The 25,636-nt window shown below is 37.2% G+C and overlaps 2 protein-coding genes across 4 annotated transcripts in view; one reads left to right on the plus strand and one right to left on the minus strand.

Annotated features, from left to right (window-relative positions):
- Positions 1–25,636, plus strand: part of NF1 (neurofibromin 1) — a 327,459-nt gene that overhangs the window by 275,492 nt on the left and 26,331 nt on the right. The window contains exons 43-54 of the mRNA XM_014548834.1: positions 10,302–10,734; positions 11,298–11,638; positions 14,826–15,028; positions 16,458–16,651; positions 17,569–17,709; positions 17,864–18,143; positions 18,580–18,794; positions 19,034–19,095; positions 19,231–19,345; positions 19,879–19,980; positions 22,375–22,515; positions 24,202–24,328. Of these exons, the coding sequence (XP_014404320.1) occupies positions 10,302–10,734; positions 11,298–11,638; positions 14,826–15,028; positions 16,458–16,651; positions 17,569–17,709; positions 17,864–18,143; positions 18,580–18,794; positions 19,034–19,095; positions 19,231–19,345; positions 19,879–19,980; positions 22,375–22,515; positions 24,202–24,328 (2,354 nt within the window). The remainder of the gene's footprint in view (positions 1–10,301; positions 10,735–11,297; positions 11,639–14,825; positions 15,029–16,457; positions 16,652–17,568; positions 17,710–17,863; positions 18,144–18,579; positions 18,795–19,033; positions 19,096–19,230; positions 19,346–19,878; positions 19,981–22,374; positions 22,516–24,201; positions 24,329–25,636) is intronic.
- EVI2A (ecotropic viral integration site 2A) lies at positions 2,946–7,162 on the minus strand. Of its 3 annotated transcripts, none has more exons than XM_005877630.2 (3): positions 6,900–7,162; positions 6,363–6,410; positions 2,946–4,564 (listed from the first exon to the last, which is right to left on the minus strand). In XM_005877630.2, the coding sequence occupies exon 3, from the start codon at positions 4,541–4,543 to the stop codon at positions 3,845–3,847; it is 699 nt and encodes a 232-aa protein (XP_005877692.2). In that variant the 5' UTR covers positions 4,544–4,564; positions 6,363–6,410; positions 6,900–7,162; the 3' UTR covers positions 2,946–3,844. The 3 variants fall into 3 exon arrangements, with proteins under 3 accessions (XP_005877692.2, XP_014404323.1, XP_014404322.1); XM_014548837.1 differs by having other exon boundaries at positions 6,363–6,432; XM_014548836.1 differs by lacking the exon at positions 6,363–6,410.

Below are 25,636 nucleotides of genomic sequence, written 5' to 3' on the forward strand. Positions count from 1 at the left end.
TTGCAAAGGGCCAGGCCATTCATATGCAAAAGCCTCTGTGCACAGCTTGGGTGAGGTCTCACGGGATCAACAGGGTGGAGCAAACAGCTATGGCTGATCCTCAGCCCTGCCCTAAGAGGCCCCGAATCTCAGTGTCCCGGTAATTGCTGCAAGCACCTGTGAGAGAAAGCCTCCCTCGAGTTCCGAGTTCTGCCCACTGCCAGACAGTCCAGTTTCTCCCCGTATGAGTCTGGGTCCCCAGAGACTTCCTGGAACTGGAGTTCAGAGCAGTCGGGAGCTTGTGACTCCCTCCCGATTCAAAAATTCAGCCACGTCCTCAGTTGCCAGCCCTTGCCGCATGCGCCACCGTACCTCTGCACTTTACTTCCGCACCTCCTCTGAGTCTCAGTGTGCTTTTCTCTTTCCTTCTAGTTGTAGAATTTCCACTCAGCCAGCCTTCCTGTGGTTCTGGATGATGTCCGTTTTGTCTTTTAGTTGTATTTTTGAAGTTGTTGTGGGAGGCAGCAATTTCCGGTGTTTACCTATGCCACCATCTTGGTTTCTCCCTAATTCGGATTTTTTGACCAAATACTTTACTAAATGATTTTTTTTAATCCTCACCCAAAATTATTTTTTGGAGAGATTTTTTAGAGAGAGTGGAATGGAGGGGGGACAGAGAGAGAGAAAAACATCAATATGAGAGAGACACATCGATTGGTTGCTTCCTGCAGGCACCCTGACCAGGGCCCGGGAGCAAACCTGCAACCCAAGTACCTGCCCTTGACCAGGAATCAAACCCATGACCCTTTGGTTCCAGGGCCAATGCTCTAACCACGGAGCAAAACCAGTTAGAGCAATTAAATGATATTCGAGTTCAAGTCCATAACTCTTTGATTATCTACAAAGTAGGTACTTCCATGGAAAAATAAATTCAGAATCACTTTTTAAATAAGTTAACTGAGCAAAGTATATTGAAAAAAGTGGGAGTCAGTCTCAATAAAAATTTCTTTGGCCAGGTCACCTTCTACCCTGTTTCCTCATCTGAAAAATGGAGATCATAATTTCTAATTTATTATGGGATTAAATAAATGTAAAGTGCCTACCATAGCACGTGTTACAGTAGAAACAAACAGTAAATGTTACACCATGCCCTGCTTTCCCCTGGTCACTGCAGAGGAACACAGATTATTAAGACCCAGTTCTCAACTGCAAAGAACTTATTACTTTGTACAAAAAAATGTTTGAGGGGTCCTACTATAGAGAAGAATATAATAAAAATGCTATAAACTTTTGATTCACTATTTTAAAATCCCTAAATTAAGTGTGTGGATCATAATACCCAGGGATAGAAAACAAAAGTGTCTTTGTTCAGAAATAACTTTTAACATTTGAACTCAAAACATATCTTAGCTTCTCATTTTTAAACATTGCCAAGTTTGGAAAGAATTAATTCTGTTTGTTCATAAGCTATCATTGGATGGTATCATTCTGAGGATACAAGTTTAATAGCCAAGGTAGGAATAATGAATTTTAATCCTGTAGTAGAAGCTTTCTTTTATTGTGAGAAAATGTTTGACCTGTATATTGAATATTGGTTGCCTAGCTAAATTCTTATTTTTAAAAAGACAGTAAATTATTTTAATTTCCTACAAGTATTTATATATGATACTTGATTCAAGGAGTGCTTTGTGGTATCAGTATGTATTCCAGTACATAATCTCAAATTTTTAATTTGTACAAAACCAGAGCTCTGCCCAGTTTCATTTCAATCTGATTCCTTTTACCCCTCAAAATTCAGCCTCCTTCCTGTCACCATGCTTGGCATGAGTATTCTCTGCTTTCCTTTGGACTTTGTTGACATTTAGATTCATCTGGAATAATATAGATATGGTTTGTTATTTAGGGAATGAACTTTATGACAAATGGTAATACATTGATGATAAAATCAATGCTCTATTTTCCCCTCTCATTTTAAGATGTAACCTAGATCGTTGGCACCATAGAACTTGTAAGAAGTGAATTTAACCAAGAGCAGTATTTTCTAGGGAGTTATGCAAAAATTACCAATGCCTGTATCTCACCCCATTCCAATTGAATCAGAAGGAGAGGGTGAGAATAAGGCATTGGTGAGTTTTTTTAAACTCCAGGTGATTCTGATACACAACCAGGATAAGAATCGTCAACCTAGAAGGGAGAGTAAGATTGTGGTTATATAAAATATTTTCCTAAGTGGGTAGCATATTGTCCAAAATAAATGATCAATAAGGAATGTGATTTTTAAAATGTGGCCTGGTATTTAATTAATATGCCGTGTCAAGTTCAGTAAATAGTTGGGAAGTCTCTCAAACCAACTTTTTGTAATATGTTTAATTGAAGATTAAAGTCTTTACTTAAATGTAAGTCATTATTTTACTTGAATGTAGTTTCTTTTTTTTTTTTAAATATATATTTTATTGATTTTTTACAGAGAGGAAGGGAGAGAGATAGAGAGTTAGAAACATCGATGAGAGAGAAACATCGAAACATCAATCAGCTGCCTCCCGCACATCTCCTACTGGGGGGATGTGCCCGCAACCCAGGTACATGCCCTTGACCAGAATCGAACCTGGGACCCTTCAGTCCGCAGGCCGACGCCAAACCGGTTTCGGCTGAATGTAGTTTCTTAAAATGTTAAACATGCCCTGGCCAGTGTGGCTCAATTGGTTGAGTGTTGTCTTGTGCACCAAAAGGTTGCCAGTTTAATTCCCAGTCAGGTTAGATGCCCATTTTGGGTTTGGTCCCTGGTCGGGGTGTGTACAGGAGAAAACTGATTGGTGTTTCTCTCTTACATTGATGTTTCTCTCTCTCCCTTCCCTTCCTCTCTCTCTAAAAAAATAAATAAAAATATACTTTTTAAAAGACTAAATATTTACCTAAAATAGCCTATTTCCAAATTCACACACACACACACACACACACACCTTTTCTTTGCTCATGTCCCATTGATAGTAAAAAAATGAAATTGGTCATTTATTAGGCCACTTGGCATCCTTGAAGTTGAAAAATCAACTTTCGGACATTTGCTACAAATAATCCAAAGAGCAATATTTATACAATAGAGGTATGTTACACTTAAACAGTAAGATATGCTTTACATTTACAGGTAGTCTTCTGTTGTGGCCATAATCTCATCTGTTTCAATTGTGCTTTACATGTGTTCTCTCAGATAGTAAAGTGAATGCAAATATACGTAGTCAGTTTTATTCTAACAAAGTCTTAATTTATTATACAAAATTAAAAGTTTTAATTAAATATTTATAGTAGAAAAACATTTTCTTATGTTTGTCATATATAAAGATGAAAACATCTAGCATAAAATTAGCTGTGTTGATTTAAGAGCTGGTATGGATTTTTGTCACATTCAGCAAAGGAAGCTACCATTAAACTATACAGTTAGAAATTTGAATTCTGTTAGATGTTGAAGCATATATTTGCCTCTAAGGACACAGTAAAACTATTCAAAAGTTTACTTATTTTCAAAGATCATCTAACTACTATTGCTGAACAAGAAATATTTAATTGTCAATTTCTATTTCTATTAGTCCGTTTCTTCAATTTGTCTTTAAAATCTTCCTTACATTTTTGGTTGTTTTATTATTTGCTTTTTAAAATATTCAGTGTCAGGACAAAAGTACACCGTTTAAGTAATTAAGTAAGCAGGCATACGTCTCCCCTTCTCACCTGCTTTATTCTAAATTGCAAGGCCTGCCGTGTAAAATTTTAGATCATCAGACCAACATGTTGACATTAAATATAAAACTGACTTCATTTTTACTTCCTAACGTTTCCCATTGCTACTTTCCATTTTTCTTCACTAAAGCATCTGTTAGTTAGTGAGTTTTCCAGTTCCTTCTTCATCTTTTTTTTCCCTTGTAGCTGTGAGCACTCCAGCAGATTGCATCATTAGGTTGGGCCCTGTGAGCTGTTTTGCTCTGTTCCAAGTGTCTGATTCAGCAGGCCATAGACCGCTGCTTGCCAGAAAATCGCCATTGCTTCGAGGCTGGCGCTTGCCTACTTGTTTTGATCGCCTGAGATATGAGACTTTGTTTGCCAGAATCACTGTGGATAGAAATAGAAGGGTGCAGATAAGAAAAAGCACTGCAATTATAATTAAGCAAACTAGCATAGCCATTTTGTTGTTGTTTTCCTCACAGGCTTCTTTTTTGAAAATTTCACTGTGACTTTTGCTTGTGTTTTCAATGCTCTGTAATGTCGGAGCACTGTTCCTAGCAACCGAAGGTGTATAAAGCTCCAGTTCAGATTTAGGGGTGAAAGATGTGATGTGAGGCGATGCTACTGTTTCAGGCATGTTTGTAGAATTGCTCCTTTTATCTACTTGAGGAGTTGCAGAGTTTGTGTTACTGTTTTCATTTTGGTTTCTGCCTGTCTTATTTTGAATATCTGGATCCCAGACAGTAGTGTTGTTAGCCCCCAGATGGGTATAGTTTGTTCTTGTTCCAGAAGACAAAGAAAAAACTGTTGTCATCAGAAAGGCAAGATGCAGGTAAAGACCTGTGTGTTTCATATCCGTGATAATGCCGGTAACCTGTTGGGGATAGAAATATAATTTGAGAATTTGTAAAAGAGTTAACGGTTTCTGATTTTGGTAATTGTATTAAAAGATCAGACAGCTGATATGTTACAAGTAAGCTGCAAGCTCATGCCTGACATTTGCAATTCCTTCTTAACCGTTTTTTTTTCTATTAGGCTATACATAAAGAAACAATTTTAATTTCTGTTATTCTTTTAAGTGAATGCCATGGTTTTATATTGTGTTCTCCCTCTTAAGCACGCTAGACTTCAGCTTTGAGTCATATACTTCTGCTTTTTTTGATTCCTCCCCCATTTAAGGATCCTTTTTTGCAGAAACTCCCCACCTTCTAACATATGTGTCATCAGTCTTTATAGTAAAGGAGAAATGTGGCCTTAGGCATTTCGCTTCATGCATGAAAATAGCTTTTTTTTTTCCTGGTCAGGAAAGGGGAAATGTGGTAGCAACCAAAAGAAAATGGACTTCAAATAGGAATTCAGGGTGGGTATTTTTTAATTTTTCCTTCTTGGGTATTTATCTTGAAGCTTAGAATAAAGCTGGTACTTAGAAATATATCCCCAGGATTTGTGAAAGCAATTTTATGGTGGTGGTTCTCTCTTTTCACCTCTGTATCCCCTGACTGACTGTGGCTTTCCGAAAGCAAAGGCCAAAGGCGGCATGCCTGTTTTCTCAGCCTAAAAATCTGGCATTACAAAGAAAAAGAGGCAGAACTTTTCTGAATAATCTCAAAGGTTTAACGAAAGTTACTGACTTTTTTATATTATTTATGCCTAGCATTTTTTTTCTGTGAATATTTTGACATAATTTTTAAAATAAAGTATACAGTAAAATAGAAATAGAGCCTCAGGATCATGGGATTTTAGACTGAAGTGGGAAGTCAAGGCAGATGGTAAGCATCTCAACATATAAATAAAAAGGTTGCATTTCATTTTGGCTCTGAGCTCCCTGGAAGCCAGTACAAAAAGGGGATAAGACTGTTCTAATTCTCATTATCCACCATAGAATTGGTGATTTAAATAGAACTGGTATATCTGTTCAGGGACTGGTAAGCCAGAAAGACTTACCACCATTATTGAACTATTTCTTTTATAATAATATTCCAGTTTGTTGGAGCTACTTTTATAAGATTTTTATTGTTAGTAATCATTTAAGGGAACTAGAAAAAAAAAAACTAGATTTTCTCCTTTTCTACTTTTATAAGATTTTTATTGTTAGTAATCATTTAAGGGAACTAGAAAAAAAAAACTAGATTATTCTCCTTTTTTAATTCAGCTTTGATTCCGTAGATCTAGGAGGGACCTGAAATTCTTCATTTCTGACCCAACTCCCAAGCAACATAGGTGCTACTGCTAGTCAGTTTCACGGTTTTATAAGAAATAGTGTATAAGAAGTAGCTTATAATAAATAAATGATGCTAACTGGGAATTAACCTCTGAAATAATATCACCTATTAATAGTAGGGAGGAAAAAAACTTTTATTATGTGCTCTAGAATTAAGATTACTTTTTGGATTATGACCTTTAATAAACAGTGAAAGATACGGTGCATTGACTTCTATGTAATAGTGTTCAGCTTCCATTTTTAAGTTGAATGGCATAAATCTTTGCCTTCTTTATGATTCTTTCACAGAGAAATACTTTAAATTGGGTTAGCAAGCAATTTCCATCCTTTTATACTAGACTGGCCATCTGCATAGATGGTAAAATAATTTAAAGTGGGTTGTTACTGTCACATTAGTTTGTTAACAATGTAGTACGCATCCTAGCATTCACACACTTTTAACAATGCTTACCACGGGATGGATAATGGGCCCGCTGTTGATTGTCTTCAGCCAGATGTGCTGTCATCCCCAAATAAACAAACTGTTAACAAAATGAGACTTTCTCTTATCCTTACAAGTTCCCAAGAATAGAGGACTGTCTCTATATTCCTAATTTAAACCAATGAGGCCAGGTTATCTTATCAAAAGTGTCGGTGTGTGTGTTTTTAATCTCTGGTCATTTTCAATAACATGTTTAATGCCTAAGCATTAATAATAATAAATTTACTTTTTAAACTTTTTTTCATAACCAAACTTTCTAATTGACTGTAGAATTTAAACTCAGATCCTTCCTAGTTCTAATTTAAAACTCTATATTGATAGTAAATCTTTCTCATTTCTAACTTAAGTTTTACCTAACAGGACAGAAAAAAAAGCATACATTTTCCATCACTTATGATTCTACTTTGTTAGTAAGAGTCTTAGGTACTATTTGAAGCACTTCCTCAAACACGAATCTGTACAAAGTTATAAGTAAAGGGCATAAGAAAAGCCATATATATTACCTACCTTGCAAAATGGTTGGTCAAAATCTGATTATAACCTTATTTTAATAAGCCACTTCTTTTCTTGTCTTTAAGCACAGCTTGCAGTAATATAAAGCAGAACAGACTTGGAGGAATAGGAATGTTAAAGTAAATCTGCAGCAAAAAAGGGCATGTACAGCTAGCTTTCCACTTTTCGAACCAAACCACAGATGATGACACATTTCCTTTTCTCTGCAACTAGAGCACATGTCACAGGGGAAAAAAACACCAGAATCTCTAACTTGTCTAGTTGGCCACTGGCATGACAGGAGGCTTTGTGGAACAAATCCCGCCTCCAGGGCAGGGAGGGTTTTCCTCTTAATGTCTTTTGACCTTATGCTCATTATATATGCCTGCTTTATATGCTTTTGGATGACATATTAGTATCATTCAAAAGAAGATGAAATGGCATTTTCCCTGCAGCATTAAAATCACCTCTAAAAATTTTATTTGTATGCACAGATTGATTTGATAAATGAGTTTGGAGATCTGAGGTATTGGTCAAATAATAGAAACAGTGATATACATAACCCACATCTCAAATTATGGAACTGCAACGATTTGAGAAAGTACGTAGTAAATTTAGATTATATAGGACAGAACATGCTTTTGTGTGGTTTAGTGTGTGTATATACACACACACACAGCCTCTCTCTCTGTCTCTGTCTCCCTTTCTCTCTCTGCTCCCCCCTTCTCTCTCTCCTTCCCCCTTGAATGTCCTTTCATCACCTCATTTTTCTCCCATAAGTGGCTGCCCCTCATGATCTCTTTGTTTTTGTTCAAGATAGCAACATTCTTTGTAATCTCAGAGGCTTGTTATATAGCAAGTCCTTTTAATTCAAGTCCTTTCTTATAGCCCTGATCTGACCTAAGACAATGTTGATTTTTCCTTTATATTCTTAGATCAGTTTCTTTTTTATGATCACCATAGTACAGTTTTGAGCCACATAATGACAGGCCACATATACAATGGTGATCCCATAAAAATACATAATTGAGCTGATAAATTTCTATTGCCACTAGTAGCCATGGTAACATCATAGCACAACACATTGCTCACGTGTTTGTGGTGATGCTGGTGTAAACAGACCTACAGCACTACCAGTCATATAAAAATATAGCTCATACAGTTACAGTATTAGGCCATACCATCTAGGTTTGTGTAAGTGCACTCTGATGTTTGTACAACGATGAAATTGAACGTTTCCCTATATTGTTAAGTGGTGCATGACTGTATTTTAAATCCTTATTAGGCCATGTCTAGAGTACTACAATATCTTTGTTACTAGCCCTGACTCCTTTATATATATATTACTTCCTTTGATCATATCACCCCTTTCTTTAAAAATTAGAGTTGAATAACTCCTTAACACCTATAGCAATGTTTCAGAAATGTTCATGCAAATAACCATTAGATGAGAGGGTTTTTTTTAAAAACAATGAAAACTGCCAGGCCCCACGTCATAGATTTATATGTACTAGTAGGTCTGGGCTTGGTCCAGGAACCTGCATTTTTATCAGGCACCACAGCTGATTCTCATGCTGGTGTGACACTCTGAGGAATACTGAGCTCTTAGGAGAAAACCTAAGCCCCTTAGGTGAACAGTTTTGGTCCCTTCACAATTTAGCTATTATGTATTTTTCCAGCTTTATCTCTTAGAACTTCTCTGTGTGAATCCTCCATTCTAGCTAAACTAGCTGACTGTTGACCTCAACACTCCTAGTTACCTATCTCTTTTCCTCTTTACCTCTCTCCATGAGGTCTGCTAGTCCCTCCTCTTGTTGAGTTTGAAGTTCCTCCTATCCACGTCAGCTGGTGTGTCTTCTAAGTAGCTTTCACTGACTACCCAGTTTGTATTGATCTCTCCCTCTTCTGAACTTAATAGCACTATTTTGCTCTGCAGTTCCTTTGATAAGTGATTATATACTACCTCATACTTTTTCTTTGATCTTGAAATGTTTTTTTATTTTTGAAATATATTTTTATTGATTTCAGAGAGGAAGGGAGAGGGAGAGAGTTGGAAATATCATTGATGAGAGAGAATTATATTGATCAGCTGCCTCCTGCACGGCCCCTACTGGGGATTGAGCCCGAAACCCTGGCATGTGCCCTTACCAGGAATCGAACTGTGACCTCCTGGTTTATAGATTGATGCTCAACCACTGAGAGACAACAGCTGGCCTCTTTTATTTCAAAATCATATAACTTGTCCCATTTTTATCTTACTTCCAACAAGATTAAAAGCTCTGAGGAGAGGATACTCATCTTAGCCTAGGTTGTAGTAGTACTACCAGAGTCATCAAGTATGGAACATTGGGCCAAAGTTCATATAGGTTGTTTTGATTGAAATTCTAGTACTGTGTTTCTTCAGGGCTTTCTGTTGGTCCTGACCTTGGCTGCTCACATTGTTTAGCATTATTTTTAGTATAAGCAACATATGACTAATATGGCTGGCTTAATTTTAAAAAAATGGAACTTATTGGCTCATACAACTGAATAGTCCAGGGATAAATTTGATCCCAGGAGAGGCTTTATCTAGGACTCAAATGAAATGGCCAGGGCCCCAGTTTCTTTATTTCTCTGCTCCGTATCTTCAGTTTTTAGGCATGCTTTTCTTCAGATCTCAAGATACGAGCTAACAACTCCCAGGGCTCTGTGTCCCCTTGTTTATAAGTCTAAATTTCCAAGAGTTTAAACTGCAGTGTCTTAATTGGGCCTCTTTGGCTCTGGTTGTCCTAATTTGAGTCATTTGATCACTACTGAACCATTCTCTCTGGTCAAGATAGGATAAATGAATTCACAAAGCTATTCAGTTCTCTCCAGGGCTCCAAGTGGGTCATTCCCACCCAGACTGTTCACCTGGGAAGTTTGGTGGGCCTGGAGGCAACTTACCAGTGTCCACTGCCTTCTTCCTTGATTGACTGTGATGGACAAGTTTGTACTTCAGCATTACTTCTCAATGTCTAAAGAACAACTGTTTTAGAAAAAGGATCCAGCCCTGGCCAGGTGGCTCAGATGGTTGGAGCATCATCCCATGCATCTAGGTTGTGGCTTTGATCCCTGGTTGTGGCATGTACAGGAGGCAACCAGTCAATGTTTCTCTCTCACATCAATGTTCTCTCTCTCTCCCTCTCACCCTTTATCCCTCCCTCCTGCTCCCTCCCTTTCTCCCTCTCTCTTGATAATCAATAAAAACATATCCAAACATATCCTTGGGTTAGGATTAATAAAAAGATCCAGACTTTGTATAATTTTTGTATTATTGTTAGTTTTCTCTAGAAAGCTAATCAGAAAATAAAGTAATAAAATAGATTAGTAGCATCTATGTATCTATTCAGAACTCTGTTAACAATCTGTGTCCTTTTTTTTTGTCATCTTTTTTAGGTTCAAAACTGGTCAGATCAACGGTGATTTGCTAATATACCATGTCTTGCTGACTTTAAAGCCATATTATGCAAAGCCATATGAAATTGTAGTGGACCTTACCCATACTGGGCCTAGCAATCGCTTTAAAACGGACTTTCTATCTAAGTGGTTTGTTGTTTTTCCTGGCTTTGCTTATGACAATGTCTCTGCAGTTTATATCTATAACTGTAACTCCTGGGTCAGGGAGTACACCAAGTATCACGAGCGGCTGCTGACTGGCCTCAAAGGCAGCAAAAGGCTCATTTTCATAGACTGTCCTGGGAAACTGGCTGAGCACATAGAGCACGAACAGCAGAAGCTACCCGCTGCCACCTTGGCATTAGAAGAGGACCTGAAGGTGTTCCACAATGCTCTCAGGCTGGCTCACAAAGACACCAAGGTTTCTATCAAAGTAAGTGCCACTCTGTGTTAGCTTCGCTGCCTTTCTTGACTAACCAGACTGTACGCTGGCCTTCCTAAGTGTCCCTGTGGTACTGTAACAAATGTAAAGTAAGTCCAGAGAGAGAACTAAGCTTTCTATCTTCATGGAGTCCTGTGGATGATACAGATGTGTACACTTAGTTCTAGGTTGGGTTGGAGATAGAAGAGTATTGTAGAGAAGGCAATTTGCTCTATATCAGTCAGATGGCACAAATGAGTGGAAATTATCTAGTGAGAATTCTGATTATGGCATGCTTTTTGCAGAATGAGAAGCAAGAACTTTCAGGATAAAATCAGGAATTGTCCATAGAATTCTTGACCTCTTTTTAAAAACAAATTAATTTTTTCTGATGTTTTTAGTCTCTTTGAGAGCATTTATTACAATAATTATTTGCATATGTAATGGTGGTAACTCTTATATGGCAAACATAATATTTTGGTTGGTTGGTTGGTTGGTTGGTTTGGGGCCTCTTACAATTCAACATAATGGAATTTAATGCTTCTTCACTCCACCCTCTCACCACCACTTTCCAGGTTGGTTCTACTGCTGTTCAGGTAACCTCAGCAGAGCGAACAAAAGTCCTGGGGCAGTCAGTCTTTCTCAATGATATCTATTATGCTTCGGAAATTGAAGAAATCTGCCTAGTGGATGAGAACCAGTTCACCTTAACCATTGCAAACCAGGGCACACCACTCACCTTCATGCACCAGGAGTGTGATGCCATTGTCCAGTCTATCATTCACATCCGGACACGCTGGGAGCTGTCGCAGCCAGATTCTATCCCCCAGCACACCAAGATTCGGCCAAAAGATGTCCCTGGGACGCTGCTCAACATCGCATTACTTAATTTAGGCAGTTCAGATCCTAGTTTACGGTAAGTTATTTAAAAAATGCACTTCAACTTTATTCAAGGTTTATTGCTTTTAAAATGAACCACTTAGTAAGCTGTGAAAGCAGCCTCTACCCTAATACTATAAATTGGGAGGTATGCTATGTTGGTTAACCAGCATGACCTCATCAAGCTGTGGCATATTCACATGAACTGTGGAATTTCGAATAGGGTGATTCACACTGAACCAATATATGTTCTTTGTCCAGGAAATTTTCATCTGAAACAGACAACGTAGCAGTTTTGGGGGGTTTTCCCCGAAATTTGTTTTTTATTAAGTTTCCCTCCTCTGAGTCTTCTAATTAAGTTTTCCCGTGTTCAATGTATATCACTATTAAGGTCCCTCGCAGTTAAATTTGATTATCATTGTTTGCAAAGGAAGGCTTAATGTTCCATAACTCAAAACAATAACATTGTTGTATATTTTCCATCTATGTGACTTTAACAAAATTCTTGAAAGAAATCTTGAGATAAATATAGATGTCATCTGAGCAGAGATAATTGGTTCTGTTTAGGCTTAATACACTGGACACAAATCAGGAAAGAGCATGGTCTATGGAGTCAGTAGATTTGGTTTATATATTTTTGTAATATGTTTTTATTGATTTCAGAAAGGGGGGGAGAGAGAGAGAGAGAGAGAGAGAGAGAGAGAGAGAGAGAGACATCAGTGATGAGAATCTGCTGCCTTCTGCACGGTCCACACTGGGGATCGAACCCACAACGTGGGTATGTGCCCTTGACCGGAATCGAACCCAGGACTCTTCAGTCCATAGGCCAATGCTCTATCCACTGAGCCAGATCAGCTAGGGCTCAGTAGATTTGGTTTAAATATAGATCAGTTATGTATGCCTTTAGGCAAAGTACTGAACCTGAGCTCATTTCCTCATTTTTAAAATAACAATGTCATCCTTATATACTTACAAATATTTAATAGTATGTCACATAGTATAGTATAGCCCCTAGCAAATACTTTGTGCTTAGTAAATATTATTTCCTCCCAACTTCCCCACTCTCCTATCCCTCCACCCCTGTGTGTCTCTTTGTACTTCTTCCTCTTTTCCAATCTCCATTTCATGTTAGGATAATTTTTTCTCCGAAGTACCTTGAGACTGTCAAGGTTTTTACATATATAAATTCTTAGCTTCAGAAAACCTTCCCTAGGGTATAACATAGCCCAGGTTTAATAAGTGGACCTTTTAGGATTCCAGATCTCCCTATTTAAAAGGGGAAAATATCAACATTTTTTTACATGGGTGGGTCTCATGGGGTTCATGAACTCTCAGAAATTATACACAAGATTTTGTGTATTCTTTGCTCTTATTCTCTCAGAGAAGTCTGACACCTACCCCCACATTGAGGGAACCCAGTTTCTTTTATTTTACTTTAGAAAGAGAGAGGAAGGGGGAGAGAGAGAAACATCATTTTTTTGTTCCACTTATTTATGCACTCATTGGTTGTTTCTTGTATGTGCCCTGACCAGGGATCAAACCGGCAACCTTGGCATATGCAGATGACTCTCTAATCAGCTGAGCTACCAGGCCAGGGCCAGGACCTCAGTTCTTTATAGTTGTTGAAATATGCAGAGAGTAGCCCTAGCCGGTTTGGCTCAGTGGATCGAGTGTCAGCCTGTGGACTGAAGAGTCCTGGGTTCAATTCCAGTCAGGGGTACATGCCCAGGTTACGGGCTCGACCCCAGTAGGGGGCGTGCAGGAGGCAGCCAATTAATGATTCTCTCTCATCATTGATGTTTCTCTCTCTTTTTCCCTCTCCTTTCCTCTCTGAAATCAATAAAAATATGCTAAAAAAAGAAAAACAAATATGCAGAGTAGTCAATGTCAAAATGGTATAACTCAGAATTCCTAGGAGTTAGTAAGAGATACATAAACTTAGAAACAATAATCTTAATATTCTCATTTTGGGAAAATGGAGCTATATGTATGCCTTTAATATCTAATTTAAAGTTCCTCATCCAAGAATGCTAACTAACAATCTTCTAAAAATCATTTGCTTGGTAAACCTGTATTCTTCTCCTGTGAAATAAAGCACGGTGACAGCTTCTGCTTTTTGCTGGAACATGTCATGCCAGAGAAAATGCCTTCTGGCAGACTTAAACTTCAGTGGCTTTTCCTCCCTCTGTGTCTATTGCATAAATATATTAGTATGATGAAAGTTCAGAGGCAAGGAAAACCTGAAAATTACTGAGCAAACAAACCATTTCTTTTGCTCTATAGGAGAGAAAAATTTAAATTTAAAAATGAATCTGAGTTTTTTGAGCTGTCTCCTAAATTGTTTAAATCTATTTTCAGACATTTATAAGGGAATTTTTTGTTCTAATGAAATCTGGATATATATATTAAGCTTTTTGTTTGTTTTTTATTTTTAATAGTTATGTGGAAGGGGTTCATGAAAGAGTAGAGGGGGACTTGATTATGTTTAAAAAAATTGTAGTATAACTTGTAGGATACCCAGGAAGAGATTCAGTAGATGCCAATTGAAGGTTTTAACATTTTAATATGATGAGGGGCCATTTCATTTGCCTTCTTATGATCTGCATTATAATTGGATCTAGCAGGAGGAGGAACCACAATTTGAGTTTCAGCTTCACTGAATATGCAATATGCCTTACTCTTTCTTTCTGTTAATCATAAACCACTCATATTTTACATCTCAGTGAGATGTCTTTTAAGAAGGCCTTATCCTCACTTATCTTAGGAGCCTCAGAGTGCTCTTCTGGTTATGTCAAGAATTTCCCTTTGGGAAGGCAGGGGAAGGGGCAGGTGGGAAGAGATCAACCAATGAATTTGTATGCATATGTGCATAACCCATGGACACAGACAATGGGATGGTGAGGGCCTTAGGGTGAAGGGGATGGGAACAGGCTGGAAGAGGTTAATGGGGAAAAAGGAGGACCTATGTAATACTTTAAACAATAAAGATTTAAAATTTAAAAAAAAAATAAATTAAAAAAAGACTATTCCTTTAAAAAAAAAATCCCTGAGTGATCAAGGGGTATTTTGGTTTTACTATAGAATCATAACAACTCTAATTGATCATAAAATTTAAAAATAGTTGATTATGCTTTGTAATAAAATCACAAGTTGTATTTTATGAAAAAATTTTGGAATTATAAGAAAAAATAAGTTTTAAAACATTCATTTGTGTTTTCTCCTAGGTCAGCTGCCTATAATCTTCTGTGTGCCTTAACCTGTACCTTTAATTTAAAAATCGAGGGCCAGTTACTAGAGACATCAGGTTTATGTATCCCTGCCAACAACACCCTCTTTATCGTCTCCATTAGTAAGACGCTGGCAGCCAATGAGCCACACCTCACCTTAGAATTTTTGGAAGAGTGTATTTCTGGATTTAGCAAATCTAGTAAGTAATGATCATTTCCTTTAATGTGTTAACAATAATTCTAAGAAAATTCAAAGAAAACACTTTCATTTCAGGAGTTACCAGTGAAATCTCTAATTGATTATGTTTTTACCTCATTACCTCTTTTAATTTTTCACCTGTGGTACTCTGTAACTGAAGGCACTCTGAAGGGACTTTGTGGCATACCACACTGACAGATCCACTGAAATCCTGGCAATAAATCAAGGTGGCAAAGTTTTGATACCTTACATGCCTCTGAACCCACTCACAAAGTATTTTTCTCAACATGCTTCAGTTTAATTAGCTTGAGCATTTCTCTTCTTAGATTATTCCAAATTAGTAAAACATCTACATTGTCTCCTTGATTTAGGGAAATATTTTCTCTTTTCTTCAGCTTGACTTTGAACTATGATTTTATTGTTCATGTACAGTTCCTGGAGAGTGCAGTGCATATAATTCAGGTCCAGGGTCAACTCCTGACTTGGCTTCAATAAGTCTCATGGATTTAACATCTACTCTTCACATCTGTCCATCTTCATATCCTGCAGTAGTATAAATGTTGCTGTTCTCACAGCTTACTTACTGACATTTTTTCCCTTTCTCTCTTCATAACACATAGACCTGTTTTTCTGCATTTAAACACATTTCTAGATTGTTCTGCATTGAACAATTGAGAGCTTTGACAATTCATCAAAATCAGGCCACTATTTTTTTTTATATAATAATGAATTTAGGAATGTAACCCTAAAAAGAAAATGTGTAAGATAAAACAAGAAAAGTGTAAAGCTTTATTGAGAAATATTAATATATGAAGAGATTTGAGTGAACAGGCATACTTGTTCCTGAATGAATAATTCTTCCCAGATTATTACAAATTCAAGGCAATCCAGTTAAATTTCTATGAAATTTGAGGGTTAAAAATGAGGTCGAATTTTAAATTTTTATAAATTTTACTTGAAAGTACAAACAATAAAGGACTGATTAAATTGTTGGATCTCCATGTAATGGAATAATATGAAGCCATAAAAAATGTATGAGTACAGAATTTCAGTTTGGGAAGATGAAAAAATTCTGAAGATGGATGGTGATGATGGTTTTATAACAACGTGAATGCACTTACTGCATAAGTGTACACTGAACTGTATACACTAAAAAATGGTAAATTTTATGTTGCATATATTTACCACAGTAAAAAAGTGGGGGATTTTACATGAAGTATATAAAGGAATTTTTGTACTATTTTTACATCTTTTCACAAGTCTTAAGTTTTTGTGGAGGAGTTGTACACATAAGTGTACATTATCTTTACCTTTTACCCCTATACCCCCAAATCCTGTATTTTAAAATAATTTAAAATATTATTAATTAAAATAATTTTTTATTTACTTTTCATTGACCATCTATGCTAATAGCATATTTCTCCCCCTAGGTATTGAATTGAAACACCTTTGTTTAGAATACATGACTCCATGGCTGTCAAATCTTGTTCGATTTTGTAAGCACAATGATGATGCCAAACGACAAAGAGTCACTGCTATTCTTGATAAGCTGATAACAATGACCATAAATGAGAAACAGATGTACCCATCTATTCAAGCAAAAATATGGGGGAGCCTTGGGCAGGTATTGAGTTTGCTTAAACATTTATCTGGTACCTACCTTCTTTGTGCAAATATTTGGTACCCAATTTATGCCAAGCACTGTTCTAGGTATAGCTGTAGAAAAAACAGTCCCTTCTATCAAAAAGCATACAGACACCAACTAACTTCTTGTTCTGGTTCAAAACTATAAATGTCTAATGCATGTCTCAGAGCCAAAGAAAAAAGAGTTCTTTTAGCACTCTTCTCCATGGCATAATTCTATACAATTTAACTATAAAAATGTTGCTGCTAGTAAATAGTGCTTTATGATATACTCTATTAGCTTACATACCATTGGTGTCAGTGAATGTTTCTTGATGATGGGACAACTGCTTTTATTTATAGTTCTAGCATAGAGCACCAGTATTAAAATACAGAATATAATGTAACATTTTATTTTTTATCGGTCAAGAATTATGCGTGTAATTTCTTCAAAGGAATCATATAGGGAAGCTATACCCTTACTCAAACAATGCTGTGAATCCTCTGAATAATTTTAAGTGACCTTGGAACCAGTTCTGTAGCCCTATAGAACATCCCTGTGCTTGATGTCACTTCCTATATTTTAAAATAATTACATTTTATATTGATCATACATTATCTTAGAAGAGAACAGAGATGCTTTGCAAGTAATAATAATATAGAGAGATTTAAAATTTTTGAATTCTAGTTTCTTAATTTCTGAAGGAATGAAGTGAATATCTTCATCCTTTTCTGGGTATTTTATGATAAAGTATACTTACTGACAGATCTCTATATAAAACCTAATATTTTGGAGGCCTCTGATAAAAGGGAATTTTCATGTTGAGGCTGCTCTTTGAAGTATTTTTTGAAGTATTTTTAAATTAAAAATTAAGATGGTAGCATGGCTAAAAAATTATGTTTCCCCTCTTCCACTAGATTACAGATCTCCTTGATGTTGTACTGGACAGTTTCATCAAAACCAGTGCAACAGGTGGCTTGGGATCAATAAAAGCTGAGGTCATGGCAGATACTGCTGTAGCTCTGGCTTCTGGAAACGTGAAATTGGTTTCAAGCAAGGTAATCACTTTTCCTTTCCTTTGGTAATACATATGGCATAATGTATCTCTTTTTGTCATCAGAATGTTTTGTTTGTTTGTAACTAGTTAAACTGAAAGTGTTTAGTGATAAAACTTTTTTTAGCCCCTGTTTTTAAAATTCTGCTTCCTTACAGGTTATTGGAAGGATGTGCAAAATAATTGATAAGACATGCTTATCTCCAACTCCTACTTTAGAACAACATCTTATGTGGGACGATATTGCTATTCTAGCACGCTACATGCTGATGCTGTCCTTCAACAACTCTCTGGACGTAGCAGCTCATCTCCCTTACCTCTTCCACGTGGTTACTTTCTTAGTGGCCACAGGGCCACTCTCCCTTAGAGCTTCCACACATGGATTGGTCATTAATATCATTCACTCTCTATGTACCTGTACACAGCTTCATTTTAGTGGTAAGTTCCAGGATGGTAATTTGTGTTTCACCAGCTCCTGTCTCCATTTTACACCACCTGATTGACATAGATTATCTATCTTATTGTTTATTATGGTGCCTTAACGCAAAACTCTTAATTTAAGCTGCTCATTCAAAGATTAAATTAATTCCATGCCATATTAAGCTATAGCAAAGATTTTTCTGTGCTTATTTGCCATGTAGACTCTTGTAGCTGCCACACAAGCTAAAGACTCAGCACCAGTTGACAGTGTTGCATTGCTGGCGCTAAAGCCAATGAGAATTAAGATAATGTTTCTAGAGGGTTGGTTTAGGGAGCATGGTTACGTAATTTTGACATGATATTCAGATTTTCTAAATTCAAAATGAAGCATGGCATTTGAAATTTAAAACTTAGTATCTTTAAAGTCTTTTCTTATTTATTTTTCCTTTTACAGAAGAGACCAAGCAAGTTTTGAGACTTAGTTTGACAGAGTTCTCATTGCCCAAATTTTACTTGCTGTTTGGCATCAGCAAAGTCAAGTCTGCCGCTGTCATCGCCTTCCGCTCCAGTTACCGGGACAGGTCATTCTCTCCTGGCTCCTACGAGAGGGAGACTTTTGCTTTGACATCCTTGGAAACAGTCACAGAGGCATTGTTGGAGATCATGGAGGTATATAAGCCAAAATGATAAGGAACTGAGTTAGGTCCCTTTTTTAACCCACTCGTACTATATAGAAGAAATATGGTTTCTTTTGCTTTGCACTTACTACTTAAATAAAAACGCTTTTATGAAATATGTTTATTGGTAACATATATATTATTTATTTGATAACATTACAATAAACATCATCTAAACGTTTCTAAAAACAGTTATGTGCATAAATATATTCAGAGTATCCTTTCTTTTAGGCATGTATGAGAGATATTCCAACATGCAAGTGGCTGGACCAGTGGACAGAACTAGCTCAAAGGTATGTCTCAAATATAAGTTGTAAAAGTGTGTGTATTTTCAAAAAGATAGCTAATACTTCATAATCAGTATTTTAATTATTTATTGTGTATAAAAATAAAAGTTTTCATTAGCTCTTCGGATTTTTTAATTGCAGATTTGCATTTCAGTATAATCCATCCCTTCAACCAAGGGCTCTTGTTGTCTTTGGCTGCATCAGCAAACGAGTGGCTCATGGGCAGATAAAGCAGATTATCCGTATTCTCAGCAAGGTACCTCTCCCCCCTCCTCAGTATTGGTGGTTCCCAAGTTGTAAAGCAAATCTTGCATTTTTCTAAAGGACATTAACTTTGAATTTAATAAGATGTGTTGTATGTTGCTTATTGAATCTTTAAACAATGAGTTTTATTTTCTTCATTGTAATTCTCTAAAATGAAGAAACCTTCTCCAAAAAAAGATGTCTTAAAAAGAAAATAAGTATTGTCTCTTTTGCTAAGAAGATACTCTTAATATTTTATCAGTTTTCAAAGACTTTAACTATATGGTAAAACTGCAGTCTTATATAAAATTATTTAATTTGTAATAATTATAATAATGTCTGATTTCTTAATATTAGAATATAATATAGAAATATTAAAAAATAAAAGTCAAATGTGCATTAAGCTTACCTAGATCACTATAGCATTGGGAATAATCTGTCATTTATTAAATAAGAAATTGTTCTTGAACTGATTCTGAGATTCGGTTTAAGAGTTAATGTTTTATTTTAATGAAAGTAAAATAAAGAATTCTGTTTCCCTAAAAGGCACTTGAGAGTTGCTTAAAAGGACCTGATACTTACAACAGTCAAGTTCTGATAGAAGCTACAGTAATAGCACTAACCAAATTACAACCACTTCTTAATAAGGTAATAGAAAATGAGTGCATTCATTTTGGGTACTGGTGTTAAATCTTTTCTTTCAAATAGTTCAAAAAAATAGGTGGGTTGGGAAATGTAGTTATAAAGAAAAAGTTATAGTTAAAGTAGTTATTTGAAATATTTACATTAGAGGAAGAATAAGTATGAAGATTATGTTCTCAAATGCTTGTGTTTTGTCTCATCAGTGCTAAAGGAAAAATAGGTATATATTCTTAATTGTTTTATCTAATAAGTATTGATAAAGTATCTGCTATATGCCAAGTACTGTTTAAGGTGCTAGAGACATAATACTGAACAAAGCCAATAAAGTTCCCTGCCCTCATGGAACTTACATTCTAGGGTGAGTGGGAGTGGAGTGGATAGATAAACAAAGTAAGTAAAATACATAGTATGTTAGTTCTTGGTTATTATTGTGGAGAAATGTAAAGCTGAGTGAAGTATACCTGATTATCAAGAAGATGATATTTAAAAGGAATAAAATGGAGTGGCCACTGTTTTAGGATGGTCTGAGCTCATCTCAGCTTTGTGATCTCAACCAAGTCATTTAACATATCTGGCCATCATGTTTGCACATTGGTAAAATAAGTAAACTAGACTAGATAATGGCGTAGTTTATCTTCCAACTCTAAAGTTTTGTAGAATTTTGTGACTTGAGTACCAACATATGCTAGACTTGAAATAGATTACAGAAAAATACTTATATGCTCCTGGTCTTGACTTACATAAGCATTCTAGTCCTAAATTATGTAAGACTAGAGGGCTGGTGCACAAAAATTTGTGCACTCGGGGCGGTGGCAGGGGGAGGTCCCTCAGCCCGGCCTGTGCCCTCTCACAGTCTGGGGCCCCTCGGGGGATGACCACCTGCTGGCTTAGGCCCGCTCCCCAGGGGGATTGGGCCTAAGCTGGCAGTCAGACATCCCTCTGGCAGCCCGGGAGCCCTCGTGGGATGTCCATTTACCAGCGGGGAGCAAGCCTAAGCTGCAGTCGGACATCCTTAGCGCTGCTGAGGAGGTGGGAGAGGCTCCCACCACAGTCGCTGTGCTGGCTGCCGTCAGCCTGGCTTGTGGCTGAGCAGAGCTACCCCTGTGGGAGCGCACTGACCACCAGGGGGCAGCTCCTACATTGAGCGTCTGCCCCCTGGTGGTCAGTGTGTGTCATAGTGACCAGTCATTCCCAGTCATTCTGTTAGGGTCAGTTTGCATATTACCCTTTTATTATATAGGATTATTATATAGGATGTTTCTCTCTTCTTCATCTCACAAGTAAAAATGAAAGTCAAAGGGGCTAAGTAACTTGTCCAGAGTCACATCCTAATAAAAGAAAGAACCATGATTCTAATCTAAGGCTGTACATGTATTGCCCTGTATACCACACTGCTAAATAAGGGTTCCCAAAATAAATATTTTTATTTCAGAGCATCAAGAGACTCTTAATACTGGTAAGAGTGACAAGAAAATTGAAAGGGTAGAATCTGAACAAAAGTTAAAGAGGTAGATAGGTAGGATTTAGTGTGGAGAAAGGGAGTGATAGCAGTAGGATTGTATAGGTGCTGGATCAGTGGAGGGATGGTAGGTAGACCATTCTATTTGTTATGGAGAAACTGTTCAGGAAAATAGTGACAGAGGAGGTTGTAAAGATAGAACTAAACTAACATTCAGCGTTCTTCAGGAAGGAGTTTGGAAATGTACCCATGTTTTCAAGCAAATAGGTAATATGACAAAAGCAGGACCTAGAAGGGTCATTCGGTAGTAGAGTGCAGAGTAGATGGGAGCATGGAGAAGCTGGAGGTAAAAATAACCCACATTTAGATGAAGAAGGTTGGCATGGAATAGTGTCATTAGCCATAAGCAGATGCAAAAGAGATTAGTTTGGAAAAATCAGTAAAACTTGTTGCCCTAGCTGGTTTGGCTCAGTGGATAGAGCGTCAGCCTATGGACTGAAGGGTCCCAGGTTCGATTGCGGTCAAGGGCACATGCCTAGCTTGCGGGTTTGATCCCCAGTGTGGGGTGTGCAGGAGGCAGCCAATCAATGATTCTCTCTCATCATTGATGTTTCTATCTCTCTCTCTCCCTCTCCCTTCCTCTCAGAAATCAATAAAAATATTTTTTTTTAAAAAACTTGTTGACTGGATTTGGAACCAGTGTGGGAAGAAATCAAAGGAGATGCTAAGGTTCTCAGTGTCTGGTTACATACAGAGAATAGATAAAGAGCTTACTTATATATTTACCTTCCCCAGAATAAAAAACATGCCCAGAGTCACATACTAATAAGAGAAAGAACCATATGATTTGGGGATAACATGCTTTGTTCTTGTACTGAAATGTGTTGAATGAGACTGTTTCGTGGTTCATGTTACTGACCTGAATGTGTCTCCTTGGCCAGGACTCCCCTCTGCACAAAGCCCTCTTTTGGGTAGCTGTGGCCGTGCTGCAGCTCGATGAGGTCAACTTGTATTCAGCAGGCACCGCACTTCTTGAACAAAACCTGCACACCTTAGACAGTCTCCGGATATTCAATGACAAGGTAAGGAAGCCTTCTATTGGAATTCCTAGATTATGCACATTTAGAACTCCTTCGTTCATTATTATTATTATTATCCTTTTAAAATCAGAAGAGGTCCCTAACTTAAAAATGAATTTCTATAATGTAACTTATTGCAAGCACAGTTCCTTACCAACTCATTAAAAATATTTAAACTTTACTGCATACTTTCTGAATAAAAATAGTAGAAATAGAAAACAGTACTCACTCAACACTAGTAAACAGAATAGGGATAAATAATACTTAGTAGTAATAATAGCTACCATGTCAGGCTAATTTTTATAACCCTAAGGTAAAGGTTAGCATTCTTCATCCCCCATTTCACATGTAATTGAAATTTGCTAAGAGAGTATAGAAGTTGAATGTTCTCACCAAAAAGGGAGGCGGGGGTGAATATGTGAGATGATGCACCTCACTACATATATTTTATATACTCATGCTTTTGTTTCTTTGAGATCAAAATCTAGACAGACCTGAGCATGACTCTAAACACTTCAGTTGTTTGCTTTCAAAAATCTTTATGCATAAAGAAACCACTGGGGATCTTTTTTATTTTTTTAATATATTTTTATTGGTTTCAGAGAGGCAGAGAGATAGAAACATCAGTGCATTGATTGGCTACCTCTGCATGCCCCTTATTGGGGATTGAGCCTGCAACCCGGGCCTGTGCCCTGACCAGGAATCGAACTGTGACCTTCTGGTTCATAGGTCAATGCTCAACCACTAAGCCATGCCATCCAGGCTCATTGGGGTTCTTTAAAAAAAAAAAAAAAATTAAAAAGGCAAATTCCTGGGGTTTAACCACTTCCCATGATTCAGAGGTGGGATCCAGTACCTTCCACCTTTAAACAAGCATCGGCTCATTGGGGTTTTTTAAAAAAAAAAAAAAATTAAAAAGGCAAATTCCTGGGGTTTAACCACTTCCCATGATTCAGAGGTGGGATCCAGTACCTTCCACCTTTAAACAAGCATCCTCAGTGACTTTAAAGTGAACCGCACTTTAGGAAACACTATTACCCTGGGCACATTGCATACTGTTTTGGAGTTTCAGTTTCCTCATTTTCCCCCCTAGAATGTAAAGTCCACCAGGGTGAGTCATTTTTGTCTGTTTAGTTATCTGCAGAACCTAGAACTCTGCCTTGCACATCAAAACCACACAGTAAGTCTTTGATAAGTAAAAGAATGAATAAATGCATAAATCTGTAAAAGGGAGCTAATAACCTTACTGCATAGGATTGCTTTAAGGTTTCAACATAATCGTAATAATGCATCTGGCATTGTATACTGTAGGCAGTGAGTGAACTCTCATCTTTGTCATGAATTTTCTGTCACCATGGTACACAGAATGCCGGGTACACAAAAAGCCCATACAATGGTGATCTTATTTAAAGCAACAAAAATTACAGTTTTTAAAAAGTCACAGGATATAAACTGACAGTCATTTAGTTTGCATTTCATCTTTCATCATCTTATTTTTTATATGATTGCCTTTCTTGCACTGATTAATTTATAGTACCTTAATGTTCTGTGGTTTTCAGTAGTCTTAAAAATGATTTCTTTCAGCTTGAAAGGATTGTTTATCTTGTTATAGCTATTGAACCAGTAAGTGGTCCTTTAAGGAAAGTTCCTGTGTGAACCCATCAACCATCTCACTATTATCTTTAATAGAGTCCGGAGGAAGTATTTATGGCAATTCGGAATCCTCTCGAATGGCACTGCAAACAGATGGATCATTTTGTTGGACTCAATTTCAACTCTAATTTTAACTTCGCACTGGTTGGACACCTTTTAAAAGGTAGAGGGCTTGTGTCAGAATATTTATGAAATGGTATCAAGAATTCAAAAGTACTTAAAGTAATTGATTGCTTGAAATAATTTGGCTCATGTGTCTTATTATAAATGCAAATTTTATCTGCTTTATTGAATTATGTTCTGTTTAATATATGTTTTTAATAGAGCCTAATTTCCTATCCAATACCAGATTTTTTTAATAAAGCAAAAGTTGATTTTTATAAAATTCTTAAGTACTAAACCTTCTAATATCTGTATTATTAGTTAACACTACTTATATATCTTTTTGATTATCAAAATAAGACAGTAACATGTTACTAAAATAATATCTTAGTGATTTGGTCACAGATTTTCTTCAACTTGTTTCTTATTTATTGTTGATCAGCCCCATTATTATATCACCTTTTTGGTACTCTACCTTCACCCCTCCAAATGTCTAGATTGTTATAGCAGTGATCAGCCATCCCTACCTAATTTGGCTTTACTGCCCACTGCTGACTTCACTGCATGTTAGCGTTGATTAACACGGGACAGTCATGGCCAGAGATGGCAGTTAATAGGGACATCATATAATGGTGAGTCAGAGGCCACGTCAGTGAAAAGGAAGGACTGGAATAAAGAGTTGGCACAAACCAGTGATTTTAAGCAGGTTTGGATTTGGCCACAATAGACACTCACGGTAGAGCTTGAGTCTATCCTATATAATAAAAACCTAATATGCTAAGTGGCCAGTTGCTCATTCGGCTGTTCAACCAATCAAAGCGTAATATGCTAAGGATATGCTAAGGCCACTCAACTGCTCGCTATGACGTGCACTGACCACCAGGAGGGAGATTCTCAACGCAGGAGCTGCACCCTGGTGGTCATTGCACTCCCACAGGGTGAGCACTGCTCAGCCAGAAGCCCTGAGCCAGGCTAACAGCTGGCGAGCACAGCGGTGGTGGCAGGAGCCTCTCCTGTCTCCATGGCCGCACTAAGGATGTCCAACTGACAGCTTAGGCCTGCTCCCTGCGGGCCTAAGCCATCAGTCAGACATCCCCCAAGGGCTCCCGGACTGCAAGAGGGCGCAGGCCGGGCTGAGGCACCCCCTCCCATGGACACCCCCCACCAAGTGCATGAATTTCGTGCACCAGGCCTCTACTCTAATAGTTTTATATCAACTTAAATGATTTTAAGCTTGAGGGAGGGATCATGGAGGTAGTTTTTACCTAATATAGCACATATACCCACAACTTCGAATGTGCATACAGGGTGAGGCAAAAGTAGGTTTACAATTGTGAATATGAAAACAGAGTTTATTCTTATATTATTA

The sequence above is a fragment of the Myotis brandtii genome, unplaced genomic scaffold, assembly GCF_000412655.1.
Source record: "Myotis brandtii unplaced genomic scaffold, ASM41265v1 scaffold523, whole genome shotgun sequence".
NCBI lineage: Eukaryota > Metazoa > Chordata > Mammalia > Chiroptera > Vespertilionidae > Myotis > Myotis brandtii.

Coding starts and splice junctions, on each gene's coding strand:
- EVI2A (XM_014548836.1), bottom strand. CDS start 4,543: ATGAAACACACAGGTCTTTACCTGCATCTTGCCTTTCTGATGACAACA.